Source organism: Syngnathoides biaculeatus, chromosome 5, assembly GCF_019802595.1.
Source record: "Syngnathoides biaculeatus isolate LvHL_M chromosome 5, ASM1980259v1, whole genome shotgun sequence".
Taxonomy (NCBI): domain Eukaryota; kingdom Metazoa; phylum Chordata; class Actinopteri; order Syngnathiformes; family Syngnathidae; genus Syngnathoides; species Syngnathoides biaculeatus.
Window position 1 is genome coordinate 7986935 of NC_084644.1, and position 21228 is coordinate 8008162.

General features: G+C 41.6%; 1 protein-coding gene across 4 annotated transcripts in view; it reads right to left on the reverse strand.

Moving 5' to 3' along the window:
- Nucleotides 1-21228, reverse strand: part of gabbr1a (gamma-aminobutyric acid (GABA) B receptor, 1a) — a 78363-nt gene that overhangs the window by 55779 nt on the left and 1356 nt on the right. For 2 of the 4 annotated variants that reach the window (XM_061820747.1, XM_061820744.1), the window contains exons 2-7: nt 16310-16396; nt 16040-16104; nt 14675-14813; nt 12067-12252; nt 9988-10005; nt 2881-3041 (exon numbers count right to left, since the gene is read on the reverse strand). In XM_061820747.1, coding sequence (XP_061676731.1) covers nt 2881-3041; nt 9988-10005; nt 12067-12252; nt 14675-14813; nt 16040-16104; nt 16310-16388 — 648 coding nt within the window. In that variant the 5' untranslated portion in view covers nt 16389-16396. Of the gene's footprint in view, nt 1-2880; nt 3042-9987; nt 10006-12066; nt 12253-13060; nt 13220-14674; nt 14814-16039; nt 16105-16309; nt 16397-19707; nt 19832-21228 lie in introns of those variants that run through there. The other 2 variants (XM_061820745.1, XM_061820748.1) reach the window with 2 other exon arrangements.

Below are 21228 nucleotides of genomic sequence, written 5' to 3' on the forward strand. Positions count from 1 at the left end.
ACACAGGCGGGACTGGGATTGAACCCGGGACCTCCAAACTGTGAGGCCAACGCTTTATCAGAATAGACGGGAATACTGCTGAATATATCTTTATCATATAATATATGAATACCACCGTGACATTCAAGCGTTCACATAACTGAGAGAGCCGCATTTCAACTTTTTTTTTTTTGTTTGTTTTTTTTTTTCCTCCCCTCTCTGCTGGAAGATCGAAATAGGAAGGAACGTGCCGAGATACACAATTCCACTTCGGCAGCTCAGACTTTTACTTAACGACTTAATTTCGAAGTTCGATGCCGGGACACGAGCAAACGAACGCGTCCTCGTCCCGCGAGATGATTATTTACCCGGTCGTGAGCGACAATAATAATAATAATAATAATACTGATAATAAGCCGAAAGGGAAATATTACGGCTAATGAATCCGCGGCTAAGGCGCTCATTGCTATGCGGGCCACCTCAACTCCACTTTGGTGCAATTACAACGCTGGAACACACACACAAATCTCCTCGGCTCTCTGACACACACTTCCTTACACAAATTAAGTGGCCAGGCGGAAACAACGCGTGTGTGGAAGTGTGTTTCCGCCCGCGTGTGTGTTTTTTAAGTGCATGTGTTTAAGTGTGTGTTTCCAAGTGCAGGCATAAGTGTGTGTCAAGGTGGTGGGTTTAAGTGTCACTGCGTCTTTAAGTGTGTATGTCTATGCATGTATGTAATATGCTTTGTGTGTATACGTGTGTGCGCGTGCGTGTGCGTGTGTGTGTGTGTGTGTGTTCGTGCCGGATGCAGCTAACACCAGCATCGAGTAAAGATAAAATATTTTCTTATGCAGCTTTCGGAGCGATCGGATAACAGAATGGCTGTCGCCTGGTGTTGGATCGAGACACACAAACACAAAATTCACTTAAACAGACAAACACACGTAAGCACACGCATGCACGCACACACGCACACACTTAGTATTAAGCAACAAAAGGACAGACGTGCCGCATGTATGTCTTGGTTTGCACACACATTTTGAATGCTGCTTTTGAATATGTTGTGTTTCAAGAGTGACTCTGTTGCCGTGCCAACGCACACACAAACACACACAGACACACACACTTTTTGCTATTCCAATGCAGAAACCATAAGAGAATAAAGCTAAGGAGTTCTTTTAGCACGATTAATGAGGGTCTCGGGGTAGGGGGGTAGGCAGATCCATCATACTACCCAGAAATGTCGCAAATTTGATCAAATTTGGCAAGTTATTAGCTGATTTGGTACCAAAAATATTTTATTTTGATGACTGTTCCACCCACTTTTTTTTCTTTTTGATATTCTGCTGTTGTCACATTTCTGAACTGACTCCAAGTCAAACCGGGCCAAAGAACGTTCGTTCAAGTGAAGTAGACATTCAGCAAAAACTACACCATCTTTTCATTCCAAATGCTATTTCATTTTATATCCTAATACATTAGGAACACGTTTTGGCAATACGTGGAGTTCCTAAATCCCACACATTTCACTGTAAAATTCACAAAAAAATGATATTTTTCCATATAGGATATTGACCTCCTCTATATTTCACGACCAAGTCAATCATTCCAACTTCCATCTCATCTGATTTGGGACATCTTGCAAACTATTTAACCTTTTTTCTATATTACATTTTCACCCCAAAAATCTCATTTTTGCATTCACACCGGATGCCAATTAGAGCAAAACAAGCTCTCGACTTCTGCTGCATACATTTTCAATCTATGCATGTCCATTTTTCAAGAGATTTTATTTGGAGCGATCCAAAAATGTAAGGTCAACTGCAAGTTTGGTGCGTAAATCCCACTTGCTATAGGTGGATGCAGAGTTATTTCAACGGGTTTTTAATAGCCACGCAACATCTCAAAGCGGTCCCCGATTGGCCACATCATTAGGTACACCTCCAAATACACACAGCATCAAAACAGGTCCAATGCATGTATGGTTATGATTCTGGTTGTTGCCGTTGACAATTGTTTCCAAAGTTTTCATCCCCTCCAGGCAAGCTAACAAATTATTACACATTTAGATATACAACTATAAAAATATATTTTTAAATGCAAAAAATAAATCATAAAAATCACAAAAAAGTTTCAATCCACTTTGTCTTACATTTTCACGAATGTAGCTAATAAAACAAAAAAAATATTAAAATACACCGCCAACATGCAAAATATGATGGATTTTTTTTTCATCCCAAAAACTGTAAAAACAAACAATATTTTCACCTAAAACACCAACACAAATATAAAATGTGAAATACTTTATGGGATTAAGATGAGAGGTCTTATCTAATTAAATGGATAATTTCAAATGTGTAAAAAAAGTATAAAATATAAAAATATCTTATAATGCAGTACATGAAATGGATGAATGGCTTTCACTAAAACAAAATCAACTGTAAAAAAAAACATAACCCAAAAATATCATTTTTATTAAAATATAATTAATAATGATAAAAATTAATAAGAAATACATTTTAAAATTTATATATATATATATATATATATATATAAAATTTTTAAAAACAATAAAAATAATATAAAGATTTTAAAATGGAAATAATCCCCAGAACAGTTTTACACCCTGGAACAAATGAACAGCAACAAAATTAAAAAAAAATACTGAAAATGAAATTTAAAAATAAAATAAATATTGTAACACTAATCCCAAAACTGCCAACACCAACCACAAAACTAACAACAAGGTGTACCTAATGAAGTGTCCTTCAAGCTTGGAGGAGAATATCAAACTCCCCCAAACATTGGTTGTTGCTGTTTTGTTTTTTGTTTTGTTTTTTAAATACAGGCAAAAGAACATTAAAGTTTGCACTAAGCCCACAAAAGTAGATCGGGACTCACCATGCTGTCATAGTAGATGAGCTCCAGCTCGTAGTCGGGCAGGATGTCACTGCGGTTGTTGACCAGGTCCAGCGCCATCTGGGCAGAGGGCAAGCACGCCTGGCCGCCCGGCCAGCCGCCGCTCATCGGGAACAGGGCGCCGATGTACAGCTTCTTCTTGCCTGAGCACGGCCCCGCGGTCAACAGGAGGAGAGAGAAGAAGACGGTCAAGGGAGCCCCCAGCGAGGGTGACGCGCGACACGGCCGCGGGGGACGCGCGCCCCTCGCCGGCATCACTTCGGCCGCACGCAAAGTCAAAACTGCAGAACTAAACATCAACGATTACATGTTCCAGTCACTTCATCGCTAAAGGTGAGTTGAATCCCGAATTCAAGCCTGGAGTACAAATCTGTGATTTTTTTTTTCCCAAAAATGGACTAAGTCGCTCTTGGCTTCTTTGCTGCTGTGGACCAACCGTGAAATGTGGCGACGGGTGTGAGCTTCACCACATTTAGACTGGGGGGGGGGGGGGGGGAACAGAAGAAGGAGCGAATGAGACACCAGGAGCAGAGTGTTGATTGGGAGACGGTGGAGGCCCCCCCACTACCTCCCCTCTACAAAAGAGAGAGAGAGAGAGAGAGAGAGAGAGAGAGCGAGAGAGCAGAGTCACAGTGTGTGTGTGTGTTGTGTGTGTGTGTGTGTGTGTGTGTGTGTGTGTGTGTGTGTGTGTGTGTGTGTGTGTGGAGCGGCGGTGGCGGAGAACGAGTGGAAATAGCAGCAGACGCTAGGCAGGCAACATCCCCCCCCCCCACCTAAGACTGTCGTGTAGAAAACAGATGAAAAGATTTGCAGCAGAAGAGGACGTCGGCGTCTGATCTGCTGCATCGCCTCAGCGTGCGTGTGTGCGATACCTGCTAAAAGGTTAGTTAATGAGTTCCGCGCCGAGTCGAACTTCCTGTTTAGCATTTTTTTTATTCCCGTGACACGAGTTAAGAAGGCCCGCATGAGAATTTAAAACTGTGATACAGGAAAGAAATCATTGAGTACAGTGAAAAGAAAAAAAAAACACTTTTGCCACTTTTTTTTTTTGCTTTAATAGATATTGGGCGGCACGGTGGATCAGGAGGTAAAAGCCTTGGCCTCACGGTTCTGAGGACCCGGGTTCGATCCGGACCCCGCCTGTGTGGAGTTTGCATGTTCTCCCAGTGCCTGCGTGGGTTTTCTCCTCCTACATCCCAAAAACATGCATGAATTGGAAAAACGCTAAATTGCCCGTAGGTGTGACTGTGAGTGTGGCTGTTTGTGTCCATGTGCCCTGCCATTGGCTGGCGACCAGTTCAGGGTGTCCCCCGCCCCTGCCCGTTGACAGTTGGGATAGGCTCCAGCACTCCCCGCAACACTCGTGAGGATAAGCGGCAAAAGAAAATGGATGGAAGGATGGATGGATAGATATTGTGCTGCTCTTTCGAGTGCGTGTGCCTTGTGGCCTCCAGGGGGCAGTCATATACTGACATCTGGAAATGTATCAGCTTTTTAGTAAGCTGATGTAATATTAGTTGTTCTTCGTATTGGATAAAGAACATACGCCTGTGAGTCTTGTTAAGTGATTGTGAAATAACGTTATTAGCTCATCTATGGCGTTTTGCATCATTTGATAGCATTAGGCTGAAAGGACTTTCTTGGGGCAACGCTAATGTGGTTGTTTTAAATAAAAAAAAAAGGTATAATTCTCAATTTTTTGTATGCCAAACATTGGCTAGAAGTGTTGATCAGCAGTTTGAACCTTCTTTTTCGAGTCGGCTCCTCTGTACACGAAAGCGTGTTGCGGCCACACGTTAAACTTCGCCAAACCAACTCCATGACAGACTTTTTTTGTTTCTTCAGTAAACCTCTCCGTGACAAATGTTTCTTTTTTTAAATGTGCATTGTTCTCAAATGAGTCGAATGCGTATTCAAGAAAAGAAAATAAACCGCTGGGCTAGGCTTCAGGGCTCGTACACGGAAGCGTGATGCAGCCACACGTTAACCTACGTAAACATCTCTGAGACCGGCGGTTTATTTTCTTTTTTTAAATTACGCATTGGACTCATTTGATAACAATGCATATTTAAATAAATAAATAAAAAAATTAAAAAAATTAATTAAAAAAATACATTAATTAAAAAACGTCTGTCAGGGAGAGGTCTACCAAAGTTTAATGTGTGGCTGCAACACGCTTCTGTGTACATTGGAGACGACTCCCTGTTGTTTTTTTTTAAATGCACTGTTCTCAAATGAGCCAACTTGGCATTATAAATACTTCTTGGGAATTTGAGATTGAGAATAATAATTCCTACCTAAAATAGACAGACTGTATCAAAAGAAACGCAATTTTGTTGTTTAGCATTTCGCTGTGGTCATTTGTAATCAAAGTCAAGCAAATGAAGGCACCTGTACACACAGTACAGTATTTACTGTCTCAACTGTGATTTTTTTGGCCCTCGATTTAACACAACGTCCCCATTTGAAAGCTATCGCAAGTGACTCTGGTGGGCGACGACAGCGGGATGCTCAGTTACCCGAGTGTCACTAGCGTGCGTGCGTGAGCTGCGGATTTGACGTGGTTGTCATGGGCTGGCATTTGCCTTCCACCTCCTTGCGCGACCCGTCCGATGCGCCATCAATTATTCAACGCTGAACTTTATGTGCCGCTCGACTGGAGTGATGCAACGGCATAGGTCGCTCGCTTAATGTGTGTGCGTGTGTGTGTGTTTAAGACCCCCGCTGAGGTGGGTGCTAGCGAGGACTTTGTTTTAAAGGTTGGAAAGATCTAGAGCTTCACGACTTGCTCTTGTAAAGCGTACATATCATGTAAAAAAATTTTTTTTTATTGCTTGTCTTCAAATACTTCAGTCTCTGGAAGTTTTCCCCCCAAGTTTTGTTATTGCCAACTTCCATTTTTTTTTTTTTTAACTATCAACAATACGCCGTTCACGTCAAATTGTAGCTTTCTGCTTCATGGCGGCCAAACCTTGTTATTTATTGGACTGAATCGTACAATTTGGTCGAAATGGTTTTCAATCTAGGCTTGAATTATTTTTTTTTATACCAGATGACATCGGTTATCAATTATGGGACAAGGAAGCAATTTCATGTAACAGTGTTTTTTGTTTCTGAAAAATACATTCAATAGCTTTTCGCCTTCCACTGAAGGGAAGAAATGAAGCGATTTTGATTGGAAGAAGTAGAAAAATTGCATTTTCATGTAAGAAGTGGACACTCCCTCTGCTGACTATTTTGAAATATCTTATATGGCGGACGTGCGCATATACGCATATATTTTTAACCTATACACAGTCATTATTGAAATAGCTCCGCCTGTTAGTGGAAACTTTTGCTTATTCGCTTTTTTTTTTTTATTTCTTTTGATAGTCATAATTAATTCACCAATCTTACACTGTGTAGGAACATAGTGTAGATAGATATAGATAGATAGATAGATAGATAGATAGATAGATAGATAGATAGATAGATAGATAGATAGATATAGATAGATAGATAGATAGATAGATAGATAGATTAAAAATAAAGTAAAAAATAAACAAAATAAAGTAAAAATCCCCCAAAAATTTGAGGTTATTTTACAACTAGGGCCTTATGCAAAAAAATGGAATTTGGAAAGTTAAAAAATAAAAATGAACAGATGTTTTAGGCTAATGAAAAGAATTTATGCTAGTTAATAACAGTCTAATAACAACAAAAGAAGTAATAACAATAAAAGCAAAAAAAAATCTTTAAAATGACAGACTATTTAGCCACGAACAAGCTGGATTTGCTTAAAATGATTAAATGTAATATACAAATTTTTGTGTCTCTAAAGTGATGGATGACCTGTCGAGTGTGAAATTAATGATTGATATGATTATTTATGAAGCAGCCTAATTAACTGAGCCGGTACCATTTATAACAATTTATTTGCACTTTTTGTGTTTATTTTTTATAATTCAAGGTGGCGGTTATCAATTCCCAAAAGTCGTACTAAGCTACTGGGCCTCCGTCTACGTAGAATCTGCAGAACTCGGTCCTGAACATAAAGAGCCAAAGTGAAATCCCCCACAATCCATCTGTGTGTACTGACCCTGACTCTCAAGGGGAAAAAAAACCCAACGAAAAACAAAAAAAAAAACACAATCCATGATGTTGTTTTTGCATCATCGTGCTAACTAACAAGCAGAGCTGCGAACTGGATGCTCGAAGCGAGTGTTTGTTTCCTCAAATAGAAAGCGTCCGTTTTTGCGTCTCGCCGCCGCCTCCCACCCCCGAGCGCGCCACCCCCGCCCACTTCCTGCCACCTCAGCGGGATAAAGGTTAATACCCCGCTCCTGTCTGACTGTCAGCTTTATACCGATCCAAACACCAGGTACAATCTGATGACTAAGAAATAACTTCAGTGAATTCATTTCCATCCTCAACCCGTACCGAAGTTGCAAAACGTAAATCCGTCCGTGCCTTGCACAATGGAAATAAACTCGTGCGTTCGGCGTACATGTCATATGACTACAGTGGTGCATTTCAGTCTTAACTCAAAACACTTAAATCTCACTCAACACTCAAAATCACGGAAATGACATTAATCCGTTCCAGCCGCAGACGCACACAAAAAAACAGCAAAACATTTTGCAATGACTATTAAAATACTGTACTTCCTAAATGCAGTCATGGAGTAATACCATAAGAAAACAGGATGCGTTGAAATAAACAGTTTTTCCCTCACTTTTTAATACTTCAATTCAATTCATTGTGCCACTCCTTCTGGTGTGCCTGTCTTGGTCACCAGGGGGCGGTATAATACACATGCAATCACAAACTAGTCACCACTACTCTCAGGGATTTCAGTAAACTGTAATAATATGGTACTTGTTTTTTTCCACAGATTATGACGAAAAAAGGCCTTTGAGTATTGTCATATCTTCTGTCTACATGTCCGGCTCCACCACTTGTGTTTAAAAATCATTTTTTTCCAATGGGTTTAAGAGTGTGACTATTGATCCATCCAGCCATTTTATTAGCCGCTTATCCTCACAAGGGTCGCGGGGAGTGCTGGAGCCTATCCCAGCTGTCAACGGGCAGGAGGCGGGGTACACCCTGAACTGGTTGTCAGCCAATCGCAGGGCACGTAGAGACAAACAAGTCACACCTCGGGGCAATTTACAGTGTCCAATCAGTGTTGCATGTTTTTGGGATGTGGGAGGAAACCAGAGTGCCTGGAGAAAACCTCCGCAGGCACACGGAGAAAATGCAAACTCCACACAGAGGGTGGGCTGGGATCGAACCCGGAACCTCATAATTGTGAGGCCACCGCATTCCATCTGATCTACCGTCCCGCTGACTATTGATACTAACCATGATTTTATTTATTCATTATGATCTACTATTTATTTATTTATAACCGTCATTTTTCCATTAAATTTGAGCATTAAGTTAGCGAGTGAATCTTAAGGCAATTTTGTTTGGTCGCTTTAAATACACAAGGGGCATTTGCAGAAATGTTCATCTGCCAAATCGCCACACGTTGTGAAGTGAAATGAGTTCTCTCTTGCCATAAAGCGTTCACACCTCAAATGTTTGCTCGCAAGTCAAAATAAAAAGCCTGCAAAAAACGGCTCGTATCTCAAAAAACCTGTCGTGTCACTCAATTCTCCGGCACCTCATACAGTAACTGCAACGCAATCATTCCTCGCCAGTTATTTATGATAACCACCACCTCGCACGATAGAAATAAAAAAACTCCAAAATAAAAGCAGTTGGTCCACGACATATTTACCTTGCTTTTATGCATGCAGCTCTCCTATTTCACCGTACAACACATACAATTCAAGTGTCGTAATCATTCCTTCCCAGTTATTTACAATAACAGCCACGCTGCACAATAGAAGTTAAAAAAAAAAACAGACTAAAGAAGCAACCCGCAAAAAAAAAAATGGAGCACCGGGTCTGTCAAATGAGGCAACCCCCGCTTCTCCATCGCCAGCCTCCGCAAGGCAATTAGCCGCAATCTAATGAGGACGCACAATCGCAATCGAGCTGGAGAATGACAATTAGCTTAGTGATGAGAAAATTCAATGGTCCTCATCCTCGCTACACTTAAACACAATTTTAGAACGCTCCCTGGGGAAGATATTCAAAGTCCCTGATATCGGCTTTGTCATGGATACACTAAAATATGAATGCCAATACAGATACTGTACTATTTACTTGGGCTGTGGAGATGGTTTTAATCAAAGCCTTTTAGTAGAAAGAATCAATTTATCAAAAGGACTTCATGAAGTAATTAAACAACGTATTTACACTTAGGAAGATAGAGAAAAAGTGTAAAAATTACATTGATAAAATCGTGATTAAAATATTATTTAACAGAAAAACATCATGAAACTGACTGTAGAAAATATTGAAACAAAGTTCAGTATACATATTAAAATTAATCTAAAAATAAATCTGAAAATTGATTTCAAGTATATAGGCTCCAGCAATCCCGTGACCCTAGTGAGGATAAGCGGCTAAGAAAATGGATGGATTTAAAGCATCATTATTTGACGGGCGAGAATTTGAACGTGCAATTAAGTATTTTTCATAGAAATAAAAAGAAAAACAACAATAACTAAGGTGTTTATTAATAAATGATTATTATTCCATGTGTATATTTACATTTAATAATAACAATAATAACACAATTATTGGAACAGTTTAAATTTATCAAAAAAAAATAAACAACAAAAAAACAAATATTTGACAGCTTTGAAACGCCATGCATTATATGGACTAACGTCAAATAAAAATGGAAGATAATGTGTTACTAGTGATGCCGTTAAAACATTAAATAAACGCAAATATTAATTTGAAAAACAGAAATTTATTTGTTTTAGGATAAAAACAAAAAACGAGTGGACAAGATGGTAAGAGTCTCGTAAGGAACACTGCTGCCATCTTGTGGCCAGAGTCCAACCTTACAGCTCTAGGTTTGACTCACGTTCTTGTCGGTGCCGTAATTTTCGACTTTGCAAGTATTCTATCCGTCCTGTCAAAATCAATTCTGCACAGGTGGTGGCTGTCAAACACGACTAAAATTAATTACAATGAAAAATGTCTTACCTGTGTTGTTTTTGTCATCTTTAGCAGGCAGAGGGATAAAAAGAAAAGAAAGAAATGTTAAGACGACAATGTCATGGCAGACATAGTTACAATGTGTTCACTTTCCATACATGCGTAGTATGTAGCAAGTCAAGAATAAATACTTATAACTGTCGATCATCAACATCAAGTACAGATCTTTTAAGAAATGTATTAATAGCGGAGCTGACATTAATACACTGAGTATTTTTTTTTACATCTTTGTAAGGACCAATACAAACTAATGAGATTTTCAAATATTTTTGTTTTTATGTATTTTGGATCACTTCTGGTGAAGTCATTAAATTGCAGGGTGAAAGAATGCCATCGAGGTTATTGTTATTTCTGTTGGTTCACGTCTTCCCCAGTCGCTCACCTACTTTTCTCTCCATATCTGCCCTCTGTGCCGCTATTCTGTCCCTCCATTTTTTTTTCTGGTGAAAGAAGAGCCTACTCTCTAATTTCGGTGGGTTTGATGCTTAAATTGTCACAGAATTTGAGGGATCAGTCACAATGCAGTAAAACAGCTGCCAGTATGTGGAACTGCTTTGAAAACAGCTGCCAGTAAATCAGTTCAAGGGAATTTAAACGACAGCGCGATCGTGTCGACGCTGAGCAGGGGGTGCGGAGTGCCAGTGGCTTTTTTTTTACGTAATCTCATCAAATCTACACAGGAGATATCAAAAGGATCCAATTCAGCGCCACACGTTTTATCCTTTTTGATCAGTGACGCGTCAGACTTTGGCTAAATGCCTTGAAAAATGCTCTCCAAGCTTTTAAAAAGCCACAAATGCTCAACAAGTCAACGCCGCACCGCGTTTTCAAATTGTTCGGGATTACGCAACCTACTTTCACATTGTCTGAGTGCTCCTTTTTGGTAATCCAAAGATTCCCATAGCAACTTTATGGGTTTCCGTGACAACGCTGATAACCAGCTGGCAAAGCCGTGGCTTTCTTTCACCAAATTCCAAATTCATTTGCGCTCATGTGAGCAAATGTTGACACTTTATTGATGCAGTCACTCACTTGATTTGACTGTGGCACGGAGAGATTTGTGTCCCAGGTTCTTTTGTGACACTTACATAATATTATCCTAAATATGTGCAGATATCACAAAAGTAGGGGAGGGGATTTGCAATTTGTTGCCCCGAAAAAGAAAAAAAAAAAGTCCACTTCAGGAATAAAATGTGTGAGTTTTATTGGTAAAGCAGTGATCAAACAGCATTAGCAGACATGTTTTATATAATATGGACGGATAGACAGATAGACAGATAGATAGATAGATAGATAGATAGATAGATGATAGATAGATAGATAGATAGATAGATAGATAGATAGATAGATAGATATAGATAGATAGATAGATAGATAGATAGATAGATAGCTAGATAGCTAGATAGCTAGATAGATAGATAGATAGATAGATAGATTTAACTGGCTAGTACCATAATTTCCGGCCTACAGAGCTCACCTGTACATTTGTAAAGGAAATACCATTTGGTAAATAAATAAGCCGCAGCCATGTAATGGCCGCTAGTGCCCACATTGAAACACAAGATATTTAGAAAGAAAGACACAGAGTTTAACGCTAGTGCCGCAGCGCTAACAGGGCCGGTAAAAAAAAAAAAAACCATACCGGTAAAAGTCATTGAGTCACGGCAGTAACACGCTAGTGCAGCGCTAACAGGGCCGGACCAGTAAAAGTCACTTCCTCGGCACATATATTCCAGCGGTCTCACTCTTACCTTTTCTGCTCGAGTGCCCCCTTGTGGTCATTAGAAAAAAATGCACCAATTAGTTGAAAGTGTGTGAAAATAGGCCGGAAATTACGGTAGTTGGGCTCTGGAAAGCTTTGTCCTCCATGAAGTGTGAAACTTAATAACTCTTTTTTTATATTTTGCTCTTTTCAGAAAATGTGTGAGCGAAAACTTCTTAAATAACACAAGATAACCTACATCAATCTATTCAGTGATTGGTGATTAGCGTACAAATGACAGAAACGCAAGCAAATGATTACGGATTTGGTGTAATTTGCTTTGGTCGTGTGACGGTGCTACTCACAGAGGCAGATGGGCTTCGGCGCGTCCCACTTTCCCAGCTTGGTGCAGTGGCTGACGTTGCGTCCCTCCAGCACGAAGCCCCCGTGGCAGCGGTAGTGCAGGACCGAGCCCTCCAACGGCAGGCCCGGGGGTCTCACGGTCACCTGGCCGTTCTCCAGGGACGTCCACACGCGAGGGCACAGCAACACTGGCACAGAGAAATCGGGCGTTAGCGTCACAAAGCTAAAGAGGCTAACAAATCCGGCTACAACAGCGAGAAGTGGAAAGTGTGATTTTAAAGACATTGACACGTAACAATGATTACCTGAAGGAGCTGCCCAAATAAATCGGGGCTATTAATATTTAGCTGTGTGTTAACTACCCATCCATCCATTTGTCTGACCCGCTTATCCTTATGAGGGTCACGCGTGTGTTAACTATAGCTTTGATTTAGCAACAAGTCAGTGACCATTGTGGTAATTGTAATGTGCTGCTTTAGCTTTCGCCGCTATCTATTGTGGAAATTTGTTTGTGCGTGTGAGATGAAGAAATAACATTTTTGGAAAATTTTCATTCATGATTGTCTTGGAAAATTATTGCGTGGTTGTAACTATTTTTTTTTCATTTCCCTTTTTAGCCACGCTAATGTCCTCTAACAACACTACAATGCTAAGATTCAGCAGTAAGATTAGATGCATTCTTAATTAGATGATCGTTATGCTATGTTATCATTATTTGCCCCACTAGACACTGATAACAGTAGCATTTATTTAGCACATTGTCAGTAAAAATAGCGCTAATCTGGATACACATACAGAAATATTTGAGATCTGGTCGCCTCACAAACACAACTAGCATCAAAAAAAACTTTGCAGGCTAAAATATTCGCTAAGTGTTAAAAGCACTTACATGCTATCACAACAACAACACTTACACACTGATATTTAGCAGTAAAATTAGCCAAGCTCAGCTAGCATTCATGTATCGTCAAGCCACTAAATTGCAACTTTAGTTACCTGACAAATGGCCTAACGTCAAACAAATCGATCTATCTACGTTCATATGTTTGGCTTTGCTGGCTACAATGTTAGCTAAATGTAATGCTGCTATCAGGGGCTATTTTTCTAGCTTGTCTACAAAGTGACTTTTGGGGGTCATATGGTGGACATGCTTTAAAGGAAAATCTCTGACTTCCTGCTTGATTTTCCTACTTCCTGTTACAATAGACATCTCTTCCCAATTTTGTGTCAATTAGTGGGACTGATATTGGGGGCTAATTTATTTTATTTATTTATTTTTTTTCATTGTGAAGGATGAAGCACAGAATTGGCCCAAAATGGCTACTTCAAACCAATGTCGATCACGTTTCTGTTCAACTTCAGGAACGGATCTCGGCAAGCGGAAGTTACTGATTTCAAAGTATCCCGTGGTTTAAAAAAAAAAAAAAAAATCAGGTAACTTTCCATCAGTGTTACCACCATTGCTGGCGCAGGCTAGCTAGCTAGTCGGCCCTCCGAGTTTACCCCTTGTCAAAATAGTTGACCACGTATATTTCAGGTACTGCGACATGGTGGGACAAGAATATACAAAACGTGTTTACGAAGAATGGTTGCTAAAGAAGACAATACTTCCAATCCGGTATCGTAACTACAAAACCACAACTCATTACTCTTTGTTCAATTCAAGGAGGATTAATATGAATTTTGCAACTAGCTAAAAGTTAACACGCCTAGAATTGGCCAAATAAATACGATAAACTTGTTACTGAGGACGATAACTTGCTAACAGCAGTTGGTTCTGACATTAGTTCAAAAAGCGTTATGGTATGGTTATGGTAGTACCTCATAGTTGAAGAAATAACTACTTTTACTGTTGTACTAGAGCAAGGGTGTCAAAGTCATTTTTGTCACGGGGCACATTGTAGCTACGATTTCCCTCAGAGGGCCGATATGGTAAAACTATAGAAATCCTGAATCCCCATCATCATATTTACACATGAAATCTATGAACTACTTTTGGGATCATAAATCAAGTGTAATGGGTTTTTCAACCATTGTTCATGTTTGGCAACAAAAATATCTCAACATCATTTAGGATACATAACAAATTGAAACGGGACATATTTTCAAAAGAATCACAGATTTTGACACCGATGATTCCCCTTCGCGGGCCGCATAAAATTATGCAGTGGGCCGAATCTGGCCCCCGGGCTGTGAGTTTGACACCTGTGTACAAGAGTTTTTATTTCATTGAGAAAAAAATTACTTTTTTTTTTTTTTTTACATTTACTAATGTACCTACGGAGTGCAATCAATGGAACCAAAAAAAAAAAATACAACCCAAACTAACACATTTTAAAGATGTATTAACGATATTGTGGCGCTGCGTGAGTGCAATATTTTTCCTCGCTGTTATCAAACCGTTAGAATATGATACCAGCCAAAGCCTACATGGATTTTTGAGACTTATTTGTGTGCTCTCTCACCAAAGATGTGCCGACGAAATTTTAGGTTGTTTAGAAAAAGCAGAAACCAGATGGAAAAATTGCATCTTAAAGAAAAAAAAAAAAGGCCTTCACATTACGTGTTCCTCGAGCCCTTATTAAAAAGAAAAAACTCTTGAGTACTCACAACAGCTACTGTGCTGTGTCATGTCCGTCCACGTGCCGTTGGGCAAACACTTCCTGACTTTGGGCCCGACGATCACGCGGTTCCCGCGGCAGATGTACTCGATCTCGTAATCCACGGGCAGGATCTGAACACTGCGGATCTGCAGGGGCAGAGCGACGAAAACGACGTGGATGCAACTCACGCTTTCAAGTACTCTTGAGACCGTGCCATATGGTGGCGGCCAGAAAAAAAGTCAAGTACAGTAAAGCCTCGATTCTCGAACGTCCCCGTTTTTTAACAAATCGGTTTTCGAACGAGATTTTTTTGCTTCTGTTTTCAAACGAAAATTGTTCCTTGAATGCCCCCGACAAAACCCGAAAATAACCGGTTAAGTTAGAGTTAGGGTTAGACCAGCTGACCCACGACGCGTTTTGTTATTGTCTATTCGAAGGCCCCCTGAAAAAAAACCCCGGAAATGACATAACACGCGCAGCGCAACCAGCGCACTTTTGTTATTCTGTATAACGTAACCTCTGCACACTGACGTGTCCCGGTAGTGACTTTAGTTTTTCCTTCTTATCGAGTACTACCATATTAACCCCCAATTGTGGCTCCTTAGAAGGCAAGTTGCTTGTTTAAAAGTTATTCTGCACTTTTGTTACTAAAAAAAAGTTTACAAGGCTGGGGGCCGAGTCGCTACAGATAAGGCAATGCGCTCCCAGCCTGGCGTACTCTACTACTAAAGCATACATTTTAAGCAAAAAAATAAATATTTCTTAAATTATTTCATCATATGAAGTATTTAAACTTTACATGGATTCATAGTATGGAGTTTATTATCAGGAAAAGCTTTTAAAATGCTTTTTAAAAAAAATTATCTTATAGGCTTGGAACGCATTATTTCTTTTTCCATTCATTGTAATAGGAAACATCAATTCGGTTCTGGAGCAAATCACTTCTTGAACCGTTTTCTGGAACGGATTGTGGTCGAGAACTATACATGTATTTCTGCTATGCAGTTTATTATCAGGAAAAGCTAAAAAAAAAATGGTTTAACCCTCTGTGGACCAAATAAAGTTTTGCAGAGAGAAAAATCTGCTACTTTCAGAAAATGATACTCTGGACTTAAAATTTACGATTATATTAAACCTGTTGCAAATTTGCAACCCCTGCCTGGAAAGGGTTAAAAGCCTTTTTTTTTTATTTTTTTTAGTCTTGGAACGCATTATTTCTTTTCCCATTCATTGTAATGGGAAACAGCGATTCGGTTTTCGAACAAATCACTTCTCAAACCATTTTCTGGAACGGATCGTGGTCGAGAACCGAGGCACCACAGTACTTGCTCTACACTCTCTACTTTTGAATGTATTTGTCAGTGAGTCGTACCTGTTCTTGCGTCAAGCCTCTGTACCGGATGCCTCCATCCCTCGGAGGCCGAATGATGGCGCAGCCTGAGAGAGGGAGGGAGAAAGAGAGAAAGAGTGAGAGAAAGAAAATAAAAGAATGCTTCCACCGTCGAGGAAGCCGTTGATATATCACGGCAAACGCGACATGACACACGCTCAGTTTATCTGACAAATCGCACTCCTGACAGAGTTCATTCCTTCCCGTCATCCCACGCACGGTCAAGCACTCGCGCACGCATGCACAAATTACCTCCGGATGATGAATTATGGATGGGCACAACAAGAGATGGAAGAGCCTGGAGAATCAGTAGAAACAAAAGCGCCGCCATGGCTCCACCTAGAAAACAAAACAGACGACGAAGGGTTCACGAATGCGAAGTAAATTTGCAGAAAATTTTAAAAATACACTTTTACTGGATCCAGATATTTCCGGGAGTCTGTTTTTGTCCAATTGTGATGTAGTACAGTCGTTCCTGAAGAGTTTCCTGGAATTCTGGTGCTCAGATATCAGTACATCCATCCATTGTCTTCATCGCTTAACCTCACGAGGGTCGCGGGGAGTGCTGGAGCCTATCCCAGCTGTCAACGGGCAGGGCGCGGGCTACACCTTGAACCGGTCGCCGGCCAATCGCGGGGCACATCGAGACAAACAGCCGCAATCACAAATAAATTGCCCCTAATTTAGGGTGTCCAATTAATGTTGCATGCAAACTCTACACAGGCGGGTCTGGGATTGAACCCAGGACCTCTGAACTGGGAGGCCAACGCTTTACCAGCTGCTTTTGTAAGTTATAACTTTATTTTTGTTCCTTGACCAAGTAAGTGCTCCACATTGAAATGAATTGAAGCCCCATTAATCGGCAGTGTTTGTAGTCTTCCTCGTATTTGTAGCGCTTCTATGTTGCTATGTTGCTAAGTACTTGTGTTCTAGTGGCCGTGGAGTGAGTCCAGTACTTCAACACAATGGGGGTCAAAGTACTCCTCGTGTTTCTATAGTGCAAATGTTCCCGGTGCTACTCGAGTTCCAAACAACTCCTGAAGTCCAGTCTTTCGAGTGTTTTAATGTTTCAGAGCCATATCGCGAGTGTTTCACCGTTGCCGTAGAGATACTAGCGGTGGTACCGGTGGTCCGAAAGTATTTCCCAATTCATTCAGTGATTCAACTGTAGAGATTCCAGTACTCCTAGTGGGATTCAAATAGCCGGTGTTGACGTCCTTGCATTTCTGTCATCCTTCTGTCAAGCATCAATTCGGGCACCCGAGTGCCATAAATGAGTCCAAGTGCTAGACGACGCTAACAAGTCCAAAAATCCGAATACAAAGATTTCAAACGGGTACTGTAGTCCCGTGAGCATTCTGGCACACGTGCATACACGCACGCGCACACAAAACAAAGACGCTAAATATAGTTGTCCGTTTGCACTTTGGAATAATTATCCATCTTTGGGAAACTTCAAACCAAAGCTGTTTTTGTATGTCTACGTAGAGTATGGGCGGCACAGTGGAACAGCTAGAAAGCGTTGGCTTCACAGTTCTGAGGTCCCGGGTTCGATCCCGGCCCCGCCTGTGTGGAGTTTGCATGTTTCCTCCCGCGCCTGGGTGGGTTTCCGGTTTCCTCCCACATCCCGAAAACATGCAACATTAATTGTACCCTCTAAATTGCCCCTAGGTGTGATTGTGAGTGCGAATGTTTGTCTCGATGTGCCCTGCGATTGTCTGGCAACCGGTTCAGGGTGCACCCCGCCTCCTGCCGGTTGACTCCTCGGATAGGCTCCAGCACTCCCGCGACCCTTGTGAGGATAAGCGGCTAAAGAAATGGATGGATGAATATTAAGTGAACACTATAAATTGCCCCTAGGTGTGATGGAGAGTGCGGCTGTTTGTCTTGATGTACCCTGCGATTGGCTGGCAACCAGTTCAGGGTGCACCCCGCCTCCTTACCTTTGACAGCTGGGATAGGTTCCAGCACTTCCTGCAACCCTCGTGAGGATAAGCGGCTAAGAAAATGGAGGGATGAATCTTAATTGGACACTCTAAATTGCCCCTAGCTATGATTGTGAGTGCAGCTGTTTGTTTCGATGTGGCCTGCGATTGGCTGGCGACCAGTTCAGGGTGTGCCCCACCTCCTGCCCGTTGACAGCTGGGAGAGGCTCCAGCGCTCCCTGCGACACTTGTGAGGATAAGCGGCTAAGAAAATGGATGGATGGATATATACAGTATGTATAGAATGTATGTACCCCCACATATGTCCCCTTACTGACTTTTTTTATTTTGCATTTTTGTTACACTTAAATGTTTCCCATCATCATAAAAGTAAAGAAAAAAAATCATCAAGGACAGCATAAGGAAACAAAATATGACATTTTTAAATCCATCCATCCATCTTCTACCGCTTATCTGGGCAGCAGTTCGAGTTTGAGCCTCTCCCGGATGAGCGAGCTTCTCACCCTATCTCGAAGGGAGACCCTGGACTACATGTTTTTTATTATTAAAGGTCAGGTGTCATGAAATTGATGATTTATAGTATGTTATTAATGAAAAAACAGCAGTCGGTATGGACCCATCCGTTTTTTTTTTCCCCCACCACAAAACATGATTTTGACGTATATGGATTTTTTTAACTCCTGCCATGAAAATCCTCTCAAGGGAAACATGTAATTCGTCTCTCATAATGTAACAAAAGATCCGTGTACATATGACAGGGATCCAAAATATGTTGATGCGCGCATCGCACAGCTTCTGCATCGGGCTCGCCCCATAGCCGCCGCCGTCGGCGGTGATAAACAATGGCGCACTCAGTACGAGCGACGACAACAACGTAAAGCGGCCCGGCTAAAGCCACGATCGGCTTGTCACACCTGGGCCGCGGCGTTGTCATCGCTCGCGGCTGAGTGAGTACGCTACATACTGTCATACTGTTGGGGAGTCTGTTGATCGTTAGAAGTGATCCGCATATCATCTAAACATGGCTCGAAACGATAGGGTAACATTGCCCCGAACACTTCGCTCCGTTGTGAGATGTTCTCTTCTTCGAAAAGTGCTTCCGTGTCAGAAGGGGCGCGTTCGTCTCCCAGAGTAGGTGGCAAAGCGTCTTTTCAATGGCGAATGTCCGGGGTGACGTCACGGGCAGGGGATGCAGCCAATGTGGCGACCACTCAGATGTCGTCGAATGACAGTTCAGCAACCTTGCGCATGGATGGCGCGCTCTCCGCTCATATCTATTTTTTCGTATAGACATTGAAGTGAATAATTTTATAGGTATTTTTCATTTCAATATCTATGTTTATAGGGGGGACACTTGACCTCTAAGGGAGCGTAAAAACATTCAAATTTACATGGCCTTGCGGGAAAAAGTGATCCTCCCTTTTAAAATAACTGCGGTTTATCAATTCAATTTCTCTTCAACGCCTGTCAGTCAAGAAATCACTTAAATACGACCTGCCGGAACAAAGCGAAGTTGATCAAAAGATCACCAAAATCCAGACAATAAGCTGAGATCTGAAGAAATTCAGGAACAAACGAGCAAGACAATAACTGACCCCGCTCAGTATAGAAACACATAAAACACAATCACTAAAAATGAGCTATTTTTGTCAAACTATACGGTTTATTTGTGTGAACGCGCGCCTAAAACGCAAATCGGCACACCTCCACGCAGGAGACAGATGGTGGGAAGGTTTGCCGGCCGGTGGAAGACGGACAAACTCTGCTGGAAGCCCACAATATTTTTAGACTTGTGCTGACAAGGAGGCGTGCAGGAAGTAGACACCACCTCACACCAAAGAGGAGAGTGTGTGTGTTGGGGGGGGGGGGGTGATGGGAGAGAGAGAGAGAGAGAGAGAGCGAAGAGAGAGAGAGAGAGAGAGAAGGAGTCGGTTAATAGCAGCACATCACACACTGGGCCAGATGAAAGCAGTGCGTGCGTGTCAACTGGCCTCAAGGTTGAAATGCAACTTGGGCTTGGGGAGCGCGGACAGCGCCCCCCAACCCCCCCCGCCGGCTCGACTCCGCAACACTGCATGACGACGGCTTTTCTACCTCCTTGCTGAAATATTAATACGCTTATGCAAACCTTCCTCAACCCACATTTTTAACCCCCGCCCTCCTGTACTGCCCCTCATCCTTCCACAGGCCAGGAAGTAGACATAACTGTATATGTATTTCTTCTCCACAGTTTATTATCAGGAAAAGCTAAAAAAAAATGTTTTAAAAGGGCAAAATTTTTTAGGCTTGGAATGCATTATTTCTTTTTCCATTCATTGTCATGGGAAACATCGATTCGGTTTTCGAACAATTCACTTTTCGAACCAATTTCTGGAACGGATTGTGGTCGAGAACCGACGCATCACCGTTTTAGCGATCCCAGCTACTGAGTATCACTATTTACGAGCAAAGTCTGTTCTCATATGTGGGCTGTACTAACGGTGGGACAACTAGAAGATTGACCTCACAGTTCTGAGGACCCGGGTTCAATCCCGGCCCCGCCTGTTTGCATGTTCTCCCCGTGCCTGCGTGGGTTTTTCCCCGGGCACTCCAGTTTCCACCCACGTTCCCAAAAAAAACACGCAACATTCATTGGACCCTCTAAATTGCCCCAAGGTTTGATTGTGAGTGCGGCTGTTGTCTCCATGCGATTGGCCGGCAACCAGCTCAGGGTGTACCCCGCCTCTTGCCTGATGTTAGCTGGGATAGACTCCCGTGACGCTTATGAGGATAAACGGCTCAGAAAATGGATGAGATATCATTAGTTTTTATATATATTATATTGTTGAGGTCTAATTATTATTGATTTTATGTTTGGATCTTATATTGTCATCTTACACTAAAGTATGGACACACCACCGTGAAATGTCAATATTGTTAATTGCTGTATCGGGATATTGATCTGTATCATAGCAGAAGTAAAGTACTTACCGGAATTTCCAGCCTCTAAGCCGCGACTTTTTTCACAAGGTTTCAACCGTGCAGCTTATGCGGTGATGCGGCTAATTTGTGCATTTTTTTCTAACGGCTGCAAGGGGGCACCCGAGCAGAAAAGGTAACAGTGACACCTATATGTGCCGAGGAAGTGACTTTTACCAGTATGTTTTTGTTTAACCGGCCCTGTTAGCGCTGCGCTAGCCTGTTGCTGCTGTGTTATTGCCACGTCTCAGTGATTTTTACCACTAT